Consider the following 14489-nt stretch of genomic DNA (forward strand, 5'->3'; position numbering starts at 1 on the left):
AGATTGAGTCAGTCTCCATAAGTCCCCATGTTTCACAGCAGAAATAAACATGTTTACAGCCTGTACAAAAAAAACTGTTTTGGTCTCTATAGCTAATTTCCCCGTTCTGACAACTGACTGAGGGTGAATTTATATATATATATATATATAATATATATCATATATTTAATATTATATATCACCTGTTTAAATTATATAAAATAAGTTATTATAATAAACCGCTTGTTGACAGCAAGGTGGTGGTGCTACAGACGACTTGATGAGCTTGTCTTAGGTCCGCCAATGATCTACGTTTGTCAGTTTTAGATAGGAAGAAGAGCAGGACTGCCAAGATGACGGTGGCCAGGAGCCACAGATAAAAAAGATTGAATCTAGAAGATATATATATATATTATTATATATATATTAATATAATAATTTTATATATATATATATTATATTATCAGCAAGAAAAAGGCAAGTTAAGTATCTATCTATCTATCATCTATCTATCTATCTATCTATCTATCTATCTATATCAAAAAGTACCCAAGAAACTGGTTGGGAATATTAAAGTCTACAGAGACAGATGTGCAGCAGATACATTAAGGGTGAGCAGCTGATTCTCATTTTGCATGGATCACACGGGAATCTAAGTGAAAGCAGCCTCAGCAACAGGCAGCAGAAAGTCCCCTCCCGTCTGAAGTAACTCACTGTTGCAGCCGCACTAAAAATACAGGACTTCCTCCTTACTGAGGATGCTGACATGCCCTGCCTGCATGCCTCACGCATGAACAAAGAGTTCAGCCAATCACAGAACGCGTGGCAGCAGAATTCAGCCAATTGCCGCCGGGCAGTTTTGTGGGAGTTGTGTTTTACTCTATGGATGCAACAGTTTAGACAAAGAGAAGTGGGGGAACTTTTGTGAAGTCATGATGGTGTGTGATGGTGTGAACAGATAATGAACTTCTACTTTTGGTTACATGGTACATTTGTGTGTAAAATCCTAACCTAGAAATCAAGAGTATTCTGTATTCAGTATTTCTTCTTGTCTGTATAGCACATGGATGATTAGATATCTAGTCACGGCGTGGTGGGAATCGTCATTACGGATGATCACCGGGGGGTTACCTCAACCTGGGCAGATCTCGGTTTTAAAGACTGATGAGTGAGTGGAGTTAGAGAATGTTGGAATTTACCTGTCAGAGCAGGTAACGACCGTACCTGACTGTCTCAGTGATTTTACATCTTATGCTGGACCAACAGTCAAGATATCTTAAACTCTGTGTCTCCTAATGTGGATTAATAAATCACCAGAGGACCCTTTAATTGTTTAATTCCAGTTACATACACCGTCCTCATTGTGGCTCAAGTCAAGATAAATACAATTCATGAGTGTCGTATAGATACTACAAATTAAAAACTCCTGATGGACCGGATAGTTAGTTTGATTTTGATCCAGGTAAGCTTGAAAAACACTTTCCATAATTCAGCCAGTTACTGTCACATTATGAGTTATTTCTCATCCACTCGTGTCTTGTGAGCTGCTGTAACAAGCGGTTCTCAGCGCGTGATCGACAAAGTCTATCTGATCTTATTTTATGTTATTAAGTTACTTATGTTGTTGTGTTTTCGACTTATTTTGTGATAGTAAGACATTCGTTAAATTTGTGATTTAAAAGACACTGAGTCCACTGCTGTCATTCACATGCTTCCCCACTTCCACTTGATATTTCGGCACACAAGTGCGTTTCCTGTCTGCGATGAACGCCGCGATATGAAAATGAAAGCGCGTGTGTTTTATTTTCATTTTGACGTCAAATATTGACACGAATGCTACAGTTATGTTTGCGCGTGGTAATTGCGGCACAACAGCCGTACTCGATCGAGAGACTACCCTGCCGAAAGGTACACAGTGTACTGTATTGAAGAGTAGTAACGGAAGTATCAGAGATGAGACTCAGCATGTGTGCTCCAGAGGAAGTGAGAGTAAAAAAAAAAAAGAGTGACGAATGTGTCGAGTACATCGAGTCTGTTGACTTGAGTTACATGTTTATGGTAAAACATGAGGGGTGCGTGACATGGATGGGTGTGAATAATAAAGATAATTGCATTAGTCTAGCTCTAGTCTTTTCACTTGAGTATAGATGGACACTAAAGTCAGCCAGAACTGAAGAAGAGAGACGAAACGTCTTCACGGGTCTACAAACAGTCAGTTGCCCCCGATTCAACTTCTTTTTGAACTTCTGCGTAGGCGCCTCAAGTGGACGTTTGAGGAACTGCAGTTGTTGCCACTTGGCTACACCACAGTGTTCAACATTTATTCGCATTCATTCGTCTTTAGTTTGACTCAAATCTCACATACACCAACAAATACACTATCTCTGGATTAATCCGCTGTTTCAAATAGTCCCCAAAAAATCCATTTTCTCTTCTGTTTGACTGATATTTACTAAAAACTACAGCGACCCGCTCTTTTAGTAAATTACTGACCTTATACTTTAATTTTTCATATGTCTGTAGGTAAGCCTATGGAATACCGGACATATAATAATATATAATATAATATATATATATATATATAATAATATATATATATATAATATATATAATATAGATAAAACCACTCCATCTGGAGGTTAAATGGAAAGTCAATGCACCTGAGGTGTTTGCACTGTTTGCATCTGCCCATGCCAAGTATGGTTGGTCAAAGCTGACAACAGACAGCTTACAATTTACAACAGAGATTTAGTTTTTTCTTCTAAATAAGTTTAATAATTCAAGGAGCCTAACCGCCTTGTTGTAAACAGAGCAATACAAGATAACAACATGGCAGACTCTAAACTTGATGACTTGATGCAAATGATCTAACCTGATTGGAATTAGAGAAGAGTGATTTAAGATGAGGGCACGACAACATTAGGCATCAAATTTTCTGTTTTGCAATCTCGAACTGTAGTGTTATGATGTGGAAAAATGACGTGGAACATATATATATATATATATATATATATTATAAGCCTGAAACATCCTGTGCTGTTGACATTTACTCCCTCGGGCTCAGTTAAGTATCTATCTATCTATCTATCTATCTATCTATCTATCTATCTATCTATCTATCTATCTATCTATCTATTTATTTATCTATCTATCTATCAAAAGTACCCAAAGAACTGGTGGGGAAATATTAAAGTCTACAGAGACAGATGTGCAGCAGATACATTAAGGGTGAGCAGCTGATCTCATTTTGCATGGATCACACGGGAATCCAAAGTGAAAGCAGCCTCAGCAACAGGCAGCAGAAAGTCCCCTCCCGTCTGAAGTAACTCACTGTTGCAGCAGCACTAAAAATAACAGGACTTCCTCCTTACTGAGGATGCTGACATGCCCTGCCTGCATGCCTCACGCATGAACAAAGAGTTCAGCCAATCACAGAACGCGTGGCAGCAGAATTCAGCCAATTGCCGCCGGGCAGGTTTTGTGGGAGTTTGTGTTTTACTTTATGGATGCAACAGTTTAGACAAAGAGAAGTGGGGGAACTTTTGTGAAGTCATGATGGTGTGATGGTGTGAACAGATAATGAACTTCTACTTTTGGTTACATGGTACATTTGTGTGTAAAATCCTAACCTAGAAATCAAGAGTATTCTGTATTCAGTATTTCTTCTTGTCTATATAGCACATGGATGATTAGTTATCTAGTCACGGCGTGGTGAATCATCAGCACAGGATGATCACTGGGGGGTTACCTCAACCTGGGCAGATCTCGGTTAAAGACTGATGAGTGACGTGGAGTTAGAGAAATGTTGGAATTTACCTGTCAGAGCAGGTAACGACAGTAACTGACTGTTTCAGTGATTTTACATCTTATGCTGGACCAACAGTCAAGATATCTTAAACTCTTGTGTCTCCTAATGTGGAGTAATAAATCACCAGAGGACCCTTTAATTGTTTTAATTCCAGTTACATTTACACCATCCTCATTGTGGCTCAAGTCAAGATAAATACAATTCATGGAGTGTCGTATAGATACTACAAACTTAAAAACTCACGATGGACGGATTAGTTTAATTTTTGATCCAGGTTAAGCTTGAAAAACACTTCCCAAGCACTTCCCATAATTCAGCCAGTTACTGTCATATTTATGAGTCATTTCTCATCCACTTAGTGTCTTGTGAGCTGCTGTAACAAGCGGATTTCTCAGCGTGTGATCGACAAAGTCTATCTTATCTTATTTTATGTTATTAAGTTACTTATGTTGTCTGTGTTTTCTTTTTTTGTGATAGTAAACTTGATATTTGATATTTCGAGCACACAAGTGCGTTCACTGTAGTGCGATGAACGCCGCGATATAGAAAATGAAAGCGCGTGTGTTTTATTTTCATATTTTGACAGTCAAATATTGACACGAATGCTACAGTTATGATTGCGGTAATTGCGGCACAACAGCCGTACTCGTACTGAGATGACTACCCTGCCGAAAGGTACACAGTGTGCTGTATTGAAGAGTAGTAACGGAAGTATCAGAGATGAAACTCAGCATGTGTGCTCCAGAGGAAGTGAGAGTAAAAAAAAAGAAGAGTGACGAATGTGTCGAGTACATCGAGTCTGTTGACTTCACTGAACATCATCATGAGTTACATGTTTATGGTAAAACATGAGGGGTGCGTGACATGGATGGGTGTGAATAATAAAGATAATTGCATTAGTCCAGGTCTAGTCTTTTCACTTGAGTATAGATGGACACTAAAGTCAGCCAGAACTGAAGAAGAGAGACGAAACGTCTTCACGGGTCTACAAACTGTCCAGTTGCCCCAGACTTAACCTTCTTTTTGAAGAAAGATGACCTGGATGATTGAGAACCTTCATATTACACACACATTTCCTGCCGTGCGTCTTTATCAGAAGAATGTTTTCGAATCACAGCTAACCTCGGGCTCATGACCAGACTTGCTTTGTGCTCTGTAAGCACGCTGAACCGTCTGTAGTGAGTCACAGCCCACAGCGAGGAACCAACAGTGGGAGGATGAGGAAACAAGACGCAAGATGCTACAGGAAACCAGCTCAGAGGTTATGAATGCATGTGTGTGTGTGTGTGAACATGCGGCTCTTGAATGCTGTCCCGCGTGAACAACTGGCCTCAGCCAAACGGGAAAGGAATGCTCGGATGTCTTAGCCAATCACAGGCCGAGTCTGAGGGAAGAGCAAGGCATGCAGGGCGGTGAAGGATTTAATGGTTATTATGGTGATGATGATGTCATCCAAAACCAGACACACACACACACACACACCTTAAGATGGAGAGCATGGAAACTCAAAACGTATCGTAGATATTAATTAATTAATGAGTTTATTGATGGGATTTAAATATCCAGGTCAGGTATTCCATAGGCTTACCTACAGACATATGAAAAATTAAAGTATAAGGCTCAGTAATTTACTAAAAGAGCGGGTCACTGTAGTTTTTAGTAAATATCAGTCGAACAGAAGGAAAAATGGATTTGTTGGGGGACTATTTGTCACGGCGGATTAATCCAGAGATAGTGTATTTGTGGGTGTATGTGAGATTGAGTCAAACTAAATGACGAATGAATGATGAACATGTGGTGTAGCCAAGTGGCAACGACTGCAGTTCCTCAAACGTCCACTTGAGTCAGTCTCCATAAGTCCCCATGTTCAAATGTCCAACTTCACAGCAGAAATAAACATGTTTACAGCCTGGTACAAAAAACAGTTTTGGTCTCTGTAGCTAATTTCCCTGTTCATGACAACTGTACTGAGGGTGAATTTATTTAAAACTCACCTGTTCATATCATATCAAGACTTAAAGTTGTGTGCTTCAGAATCAATTTTAAGATTCTTTTATTGGTTTATAAATCTCGCATTGGTCTTAGTCTTACCTATTTATCAGATTTGCTTTTAAACTGAGTTTTTAGGACCTTCAGGTGTGTGGAAAGGCCTTTTACTTGAACTATATTTATACATTTGTCTGTTTATATATTTTAATCTGTTACATCATTTTCACTATTATTTATTTAGTTAGTTAGTTGTCTGACTATTTATATATCTTAACCTTTATTATCTATTTAATGGATTTTATTTCATTTAAATTGTATTATTATTTATTTCTTTTTATTATTATTATTTGTTTTATTTTTTTAACCTGCCTATGGTGTTGCCTCACTGAAAGATGATCTTTATAAAGAGCGTGAAGGGTATGAAAGACAAAGAAAGTCTGATTGATTGATTGATTGACTGTTGTCGACGGCGACGGTTTGGCGTGTTTGAGCAGCCAGGCTTCAGTCGGCCCACCAGCAGGACACGGACTGTGACAGGACACTCAGATGAGCATAAACAAAGCTTTACAGCTAGGCGTGGACAGTCCTCAATGACTTCCTCATGGACACAATGACTGCACACAGTCCAGCCAGTCCCAGTCAATCATCTGTAGATTAGAAATACTGCAGGAAGAGGTGCAGGTTAGATCACCCCATGTACAAAGACTCAGACAAAGACGTCTTCTTCTTGTGGCAAGACTGAAGTTCATGTTCGTTCAAAACAAATAATAGGATGGCGGTGGCCTGACACAGTCCCAGTAGGGCTAATATTACATCATGGTGTGTCCATTATGTAATGTTGTTTTGCAGCAATAAAAACAATGCGCAGCAAGTTGTAATGGAAAACCGAGCGGCATCAGCTTCTCTTCCATGTTAGTCTTTCTTGGAAAGCTGATGGACAGCGGACATGTGTGCAGTATTTTCCACGCACATGTCAGTCAGACGCTGGACGGTTTATTTGTTACACATCCACACACCCCACTTGGAAACTCTGCACCTGTTTTTGTTCTTATATATGGTATATTCTTTGTTTTGTACATATATATGTCTCTTTAGCTGCCCGGTGGTCATTCACAGCTGAGAAAGGCATGTTTGTTCTGGAAATAACTCTGCAGCTGAAAGCGTGATCCTACCTAACCCCTGACACAGTATTCACAAGGACAACACGCAGCATAACAAGGTCAAGATCCCTCACTGGTTTTTCCATACCACATCGCTGCCTATTGTATTAGGACACACAAACAAGGCCAGGAAAGTCGCAGTGGATACAGATAATTGTGCATACAGTGTAGCAGCAGATTATAGTATTATTGTGGCAAGCGATGCCAAATCCAAAGGGCAGAGCATGGGAGGAAGGAAGAGAAAGAAATGTGCCAGGATCGCAGAGAATAAGAGGAAAACTTAATAGGTGTGTGATTAAAATCAGCATCATAGACCAAACAGAAAGGAGACCACATCATTTTTAAAAATATGCATACCATAGATGATCGATATGAAAACAAGCCAAACCTGACAAAGTATGACTGTTTATCATGATGTTGTCTTTTTTTTTAAGCAATTAAATCGCAGAAAAATCTGTTTATTCTGGGTTTATATCGCTCTATTAAGTGAAAATTTGCTTTCTGTGTGAACATTACTAGTATGTAAATGCATATTTTGAGGTGGGGTTCATCCTCTGGGGAGCAAATCTATGCCCAGTAAACTTAATGGTCTCTGAGTACCATGAACACATATACTAACTTTCCTCATGAGGCTACACCCAAACCTCCAGCAGCTCCTGCAGCTCCTGAAGATACAAGTCTGCAGCCACAGGCCCCTGTCACAGAGCAACTTAGATAAACACTTTCATTATCTGCTGCTCTCAGCAGTTATCAGACGTCAGCAGCACAGACATGCACAGGCCTCTCGCCCTACACCCTCATAGGTTACAAGACCCGATCTACTCCAACATCTTTGTCCAACTAAGCTAAAAAGAAAGTTTGTTCCTAACGTCTACCTTCCATCACCCATATTTCATAATAATATTCTCTGCTTGCATCAGTGTAAACTAGAAATGTATTTGTCAGAGCATGCAATTATCTTCCAGGAACACCAACCACCATTTAAATTCCCTACATCACTCCTAACACATTGCATAAAATGAAAGTTATACCACGAACACTCCTCCTGTGAACTTCTGGATGGAGGTTGCACAGATGCGGTCAAGCATATTCTCCAAAACAATTCATTACTCAGCAGTACTCCTGTTATTTAATGTAACAGTTCAACTTCAGAGCACTACGTGCCTAATAGCCTGTACATGGAAATATCTCTGTTTGCTCAAAATACAAAGTTTGTTTCATAGATAAAGAAAGCATGGAGCACTGGGCAGCTAGCACAGATGATCCGCATCATCCACAGATGAATCAGCATGATCTGCTGGATGTGAATGTAGGGAGGGATGCTGGGAGGATAGCAGGGATGGGGTGTGTGAAAAAAAGATTCTCGTTTCATCTTTTGGTTAATTCAAAGGCATTTACGAGAATTCATTTGCTTCTTTGTGACCTTTCATCACACCCCTAGATAACTGTGTCTAAATCTCAATTTAAAGAGGCTTCAAATCACAAAAGACTCCAAAGTTTCTCCTGAAAACATGACCAGCCTAAACACTATATGTATAGTGATGAATGGGATTTCATTGTTTCGGCTAAAAAGACACTTTACAGTTCAGTATTAAAATATAAAAAATAAATAAATAATTAATTAATATCCAGAATATCACATGGCATGTTTGTGCATGTGAAGCAGCACACCGACCACGTACGTAATGCTGTAAGACACAAACCATCAATGATTTCACTGATTTTGGTTAAACTTGCCGACAGAGTTTCTCGATGGAAACTTCTACTACGAATTAAAGCTGCTGTTAGCCAGGCTGCAAGATTGTTTGTTGTTTCCGACCACTGGGAAAAAGAGGAGGTTTTCAGGCCTGGGTGGGTGTGGGCCTGTGTCGTGCCAGAACAGGAGCTGGGCAAGCAGCAGGCTCAGCAGTCTTCTATGAACATAATTACAGAGGCGATAAAAAACCCCCGAAAAGGATGTTGACGGAGGCTGAGAAAAGAAAAACAGAGAGTGACCAAGCAAAAAAAAGCTGCCAGACGAGAGTAAATCTGGGACAGACTTCTAGTCTTTGGCAAGACCTTCGTGAAATAAAAGACTGAAAGACAAGACGCTGAGCTGGGCTTCTTGTTGCATTAGCCGACTGCTGTGTCTTGTCTTGTTGCATTTGATAATATGTAAAATAAACATAACAAGTACAGGCGTACAGCTGTCCATGTTTACGACAGTGTCACCGTGAGAATGTGTAGTTCAGGCCTCTATGGATGTCAACAGGGTCAAAACAGTAATTAAGGCTATAATACAATAATGGTTCCCACAATGAAGACATTCTTGAAGTACACCATGCTGAACCAGAACTTGATTGCTGAGAACCAGAGTTGAAAAACGAAAAAGGCAAACTGGATATTTTTTTTTAAATATTTGTTTATTTTAAAAAAACAAACAAACCCATGGGGTTTCATACAAAAATACTTGTATCAAGGATGCATTGCAAACATACTTTGTCACAAATCAAGTCTTTTATAACAGTGATCTTTCTTTGAGCCCTAAAAACAAAAACAAATAAAAGTCGTGAAACAACCACAGTGGAGTGAAATGTTATCCAGGACAACATTATCAGACACAACGATTATCCTGACATAAAAAAAAGGTGCTTTCCATGATGTTTGGCACTTGTGTGTGTCAAGAAAATTTAAAGCCAACCACTAAAACCGGGATCTGGAAATCGAATGTGAGGTTTCAAAGAGTGTTTTTTTTTTGCTTTAAGGAAAGGTTCACACTCCACATCAAAAAACAAAACATCAACTCCTAGAGGCAGTAGTAGAGCAAAAAAAATCAAAAAAAGTGCAAAAAATAAAAAGGAATAAACCATTTTTTTCAAACACTGGTACACAAGAAAACGTTGCATCAAAGGAAAATTATTCTACATGCTCAAATTCTCATAGGCAACATTACTCCTGACAAACTCAAACGAATAACTCACTGGACTACACACAAAAAGATGGTTCCTCTAGTGAAATCACTGGAATGACGAAGCATCGTGTGAAAAATGCAAACCCCGAAAACATAAAGCAAAGATGTCACAGCATGCTGAGGGGAGAAGGGGGGGCTGACTAATACAATGCTTGGCCCCAATAACAAAAGTCATAAAGTGGCTGTGATTGGACAGTGAGACCCCCGGACAGCTCGAGTCTCTAAAGAAGGGACAGCTTATTCAGAAATGTAGCGCGCCACAAGCTCTGTGGCTTCAACCTCCAAGTCCATGACTTGAAGAGCACCACGAGGAAGACTCAAGCTCAGCATAGGTTGACGAAGCGTGGCAAGACACCAGGCAAAGAGTCTTTCTTATCTCCACAATCCTGGCTTTATTTCTTAATCCAACACATCTCCTTCTGGAGTTTGGCCTTTCTGTTCCTTTCCAAGTGCCTTTTAATGGACGGTCCCTGAGAGCTGGACCACAGTTCGAAGAGTCGCCGCTAGGACTTCAACACACTGGCATCATGCGGGCGTTGCCATTGAACTCCTCTTCAGTCTGGAAAACAAAAGGTTTCATTAGATAACTTATTAATAAAAAGGTAATTTCTCATTGGCTAAGATCACTACTAGGTGGAGAAACCTACCTCAGTGTATGCTGGAGGTGGCGGGAACTGGAAGGACGGGACGTTCATGAAGATGGGGCTGTCGTCGCCATCGAAGTCATCAAGGAGTGGCGTGAGTGGCTGGTCAAGGCGGCAGTCGCGGGTGATGTCGCAGTAGCTGGGAGGGTTAGAGGGCATCCTGAGGGAAACCCAGCTCTGCGACGCGCTGCTAACCGAACCCTCCTGGCTGCTCACGCTGCTGCTTCGGCTGCCAAGGCCGGCAGTCCCGATGACCAGCGGCAGCTCCAGGATCAGCTTCTCACTACCAGGAATGTGGATGTAGATCTGGAAGAGGCAACGGCAACACCTTAACACTGATTTACAACTCTCATGGCAGCCAAAAATCACTGGCAACGTGACCACAAAACTGAGGGCTTACCATCAGAGCGTACTCCACACGGATGATGTTGCAGCCAAGCATGGACGGTTTGATCTTTGGCACTCGGATGGTTTTCCCCTGCCAGGCGTCGCACATGCCTGAGATGATGTGGTTCCCGCGGACCGAGGACAGCTTCTGTCGGAAGACTTTGGTGCGTCCGTTGGCTTGGTAGATGTGTTTGGCGATGATGGCGGCCTTGGGCACCACGATTCGAGAGCAGGTGTTTTCGAACTTTGCGTTGATGCAGATGTCCTCGCCCTCGCAGAAACCGCGACGGTCGATCTTGACGTTCAGCGACACCTGCCCGTCGGGGATGAACATGCAGGTGACTTTCTTCTCCTTCATGCCACCTGTTGGGGACTGAGGAAGGACACGGGAAAGGTAAGACGCCGGTGTCAAACTGAAACAAGACACACACACACACAACAAAAGAAAAACAGCAAGATCAGTTACTCACCAGCAGATCTGGGGTGTTGACATCCAGAGGCTCCTCCACCTCGAAGGGTTTCTTGCACTCGAGGGTGGGCTGCTGTGGCCTCTCCATCATGGCTTTCACATAGTAGTGGACGTATCCAAACTTCCCCTTGTATGAGGACACCAGCTGCCTGTGAGGACACGTTAAAAAAAAACATTAGTATCCTTGCAGGATATCGCTCAAATAGATCATAGAAGCAAGACGGGATGCCTTACCCTTGCTGGGGGAGCTCAAATCCAAAGGTGTAGTTGTATTTGTTGCCAGGCCTCAAGACGACTGACCCATCAGAGTCTGTAAGGACAAAATACACATGAGATTACAAACCTTTTCATAATTTAAGCATCAATATCAGGCAGGACTAGACTTGGCTGCTGTAGCAGCTGTTACCCTGACATAATTAACCACACTCAAGGGAACTCCCTCTGGTCTAATAAAACCAGGGGGTGCACAAAACAAGTCCAGCTGCAGAAAAGTGCAATGCATTGGAAGTTCGTACCTGAGGGTTGGTCGTCCATCAGCAGCACCTCCTCATGTCTGAGATACTCGGCCTCCTGTCTGCACCGCTGCTTGCCTTTGGCGTACTCCACCTTGGCGCAGCCCAGACCCAGAAGCTTCATCGCGGACACCCTGGTCACCTCGTTCACCTCCACCTCCACCCGTCCACACACTCGGTCCCCGCCGCAGTAAAAAGTCTTGCTCGGGTCCGTGAAGACAACCTGGAAGGTTTTTAATCTCTTCGTCATGGCGACCATATTTGCTTAATTCAAAAAAATATATCCCAAATTTAAAAGTGAGTAAGTCAACGTGTTGCTCCGCTTCCCTGCTCCGTGCTGTAAACAAAGACGGGGAGCCGCTCGGCTTTTATATGACGAGCCTCCCCGCGGCACGAGCAGCCGGGCTGAACAGCATGGCTCAGCGCGTGCACACCGCTCCCATTGGTCGAGAATCTTTGTTTGTGTCGGCTCCGGCCAATCAGCGGCCAGAAGCGACGCGTGGACACCGCATGGCTCGGGGAACGTAGAGCGTGCTCAGCTGATGCGAGCGCAGGAAGTCGAAGGTGGCCGAGGAGAAAAATCCGTTTTCACGTAAACACATGGAAAAAAAAAAAAAGGAGAGAGAGACCCGTGTGGATGTGAGGGGATGAGTCATTCACATGTTACACACACCGATACTGAAAGAAGCGTATGGATTAGTATCATTATGGTAAAGGTTGAAAATATATGATATATAATAAACATAACAAACAAAAAAACACAGAGTGGATACTGGCTACTGTACTAAAATGTAGCTTTCAGTATGAATTTAATACATTTAATGTATAATATGTATAAAAATGACACATTTAGGCATTTGTATTCTTTTATTAGATCCAGGGACATCACTAGGTTTAAGAAACTGGGGTGGCTTAGCCCATAGAGGAGAAAAGTTATTTTTTCAGAGCACCAATTAAAGCTTTGTCAATCAATTGATTAATCTAAGACGATGACGCCTCCATACACCTTCAGCTGCTCTATATGAAAAAGTGGAATGGATTGTATAATGACGCACTGAAGGGGCTCTCTCTACCGTACCCGATGAAATGAGATTTATGATCATATTTAAGTGAATAATGACAGTTTATATGATTATTGGTTTAAACTCATATTCTGGCCACTTTGTATTGCATAAATAGGCATTTTTTTGTGAGAAAAAAAATGTAATAAATAAAAATAATAATAAAACACCACCAAATTTTTCACCACCTATTTCACCTAGTGACTCCACTGATTAGATCTGAAAACAAAAGGGAAACTCCCCGATTTGACCTAAACTATAAATATAATGCAGTCGAAAGGCCACAGAACATGTACATTTTTGAAGCTCTGATATGATATATTTGTTTTTTTAAAGACTTAAAATGGAGGCATGCCTGCCTATATTAGGTAAACTACAAGGCGATCCACAGATTTTACAAGATAACTTGCAAATATCCTTTTTCATATTTTATATTGTGCAACAAAACCCTGGTGAATAGGCTACTTTACACGTCTGCACCAAAAAACATGTTTTGTTTCATATTTTGTTTACTTTCAATGTCTGCTTCTTGACTTTTAATACCTGCTTTTGTATCATTCTTTATATTTTTTTACTACTGACCTCTCCACATCTTCATTTTAAGCAGCTGCCATCTAAGAACGGTGAAGGTTATCTGATGAGTGCCAAGCTTGACAGTTGATTCCCGATCAAACATACAAGTAGGTCAGTATTTTTAGTACACAAGGAGCTGCAGAAGCTAAACCTTTACTTGGTTTGGACCACATGTAGGACTTCACATCCAAGTTGGTCGACAGCTGTTGACAAAATGACTATAAAGGGATGTAAACATGCATATACCGTGCACCTTGCTCCATATTATGCTTGCACTGTAAGGCGGGAACCCCACATGGCCAAGGGAGGAAATTCGAACTGCCGGAAAGCTCCAGACTCAATGTGTGTCAACATTTGAGCTACTTTATATGAACATTTCTCTGGGAATATGCACCACTGAAGCACAATTTCCAATTTACTTGATCTTCCTTGACTAATCTTAGGCCCAGCATAAAGAAACTGTACTACACACTGCACAGACAGTGGCAGGAATGGGGTGTTAATATGTGCCTAGCAGCTCATTTCCCACTATGAAAGATTACAAATGAAATGGGTACATCAGAAAATACGATTGCAACTAATGATTTATATAAAATGTGCATAAACACAATAATATACAGTATACAGACGTTTATAAAGCAGAAAAGGTGACTAGCTTTATGTGTGAGCTGAGGTTTTGCAGGATTCTCATGCATATATATATAGACAACCATTTAATTCATGGAATATGAGGACTGCAGCTCACAAGCACAACAAACGCATGCAGAACATTTTGAAATTACAGTGTTGTTTCATGTGTAGAACATCAGTCTGTCTTTGGCTCCACCTGGCTGACTGAACACACACATACACACATCATAACGCACCAAAAATATATTTATAAGATGCCACGTGGGTTTTAAATATATAGTATATTGGAGCTAATGATTGAAAACGTTAACTTTCTAGTGTTTTGCT

The 14489-nt window shown here is 41.0% G+C and overlaps 1 protein-coding gene across 1 annotated transcript; it reads right to left on the reverse strand.

Annotated features, from left to right (window-relative positions):
- Nucleotides 1-9335: 9335 nt before the first annotated feature.
- txnipa (thioredoxin interacting protein a) lies at nt 9336-12270 on the reverse strand. Its single transcript, XM_010748423.3, has 6 exons — nt 11902-12270; nt 11621-11696; nt 11388-11535; nt 10931-11290; nt 10534-10836; nt 9336-10445 (listed from the first exon to the last, which is right to left on the reverse strand). The coding sequence occupies exons 1-6, from the start codon at nt 12155-12157 to the stop codon at nt 10398-10400; spliced, it is 1191 nt and encodes a 396-aa protein (XP_010746725.1). The 5' UTR covers nt 12158-12270; the 3' UTR covers nt 9336-10397.
- Between the last annotated feature and the right edge of the window lie 2219 nt (nt 12271-14489).

The sequence above is a fragment of the Larimichthys crocea genome, chromosome XIII (genome assembly GCF_000972845.2).
Source record: "Larimichthys crocea isolate SSNF chromosome XIII, L_crocea_2.0, whole genome shotgun sequence".
In the NCBI taxonomy this organism is placed as follows: Eukaryota; Metazoa; Chordata; class Actinopteri; family Sciaenidae; genus Larimichthys; species Larimichthys crocea.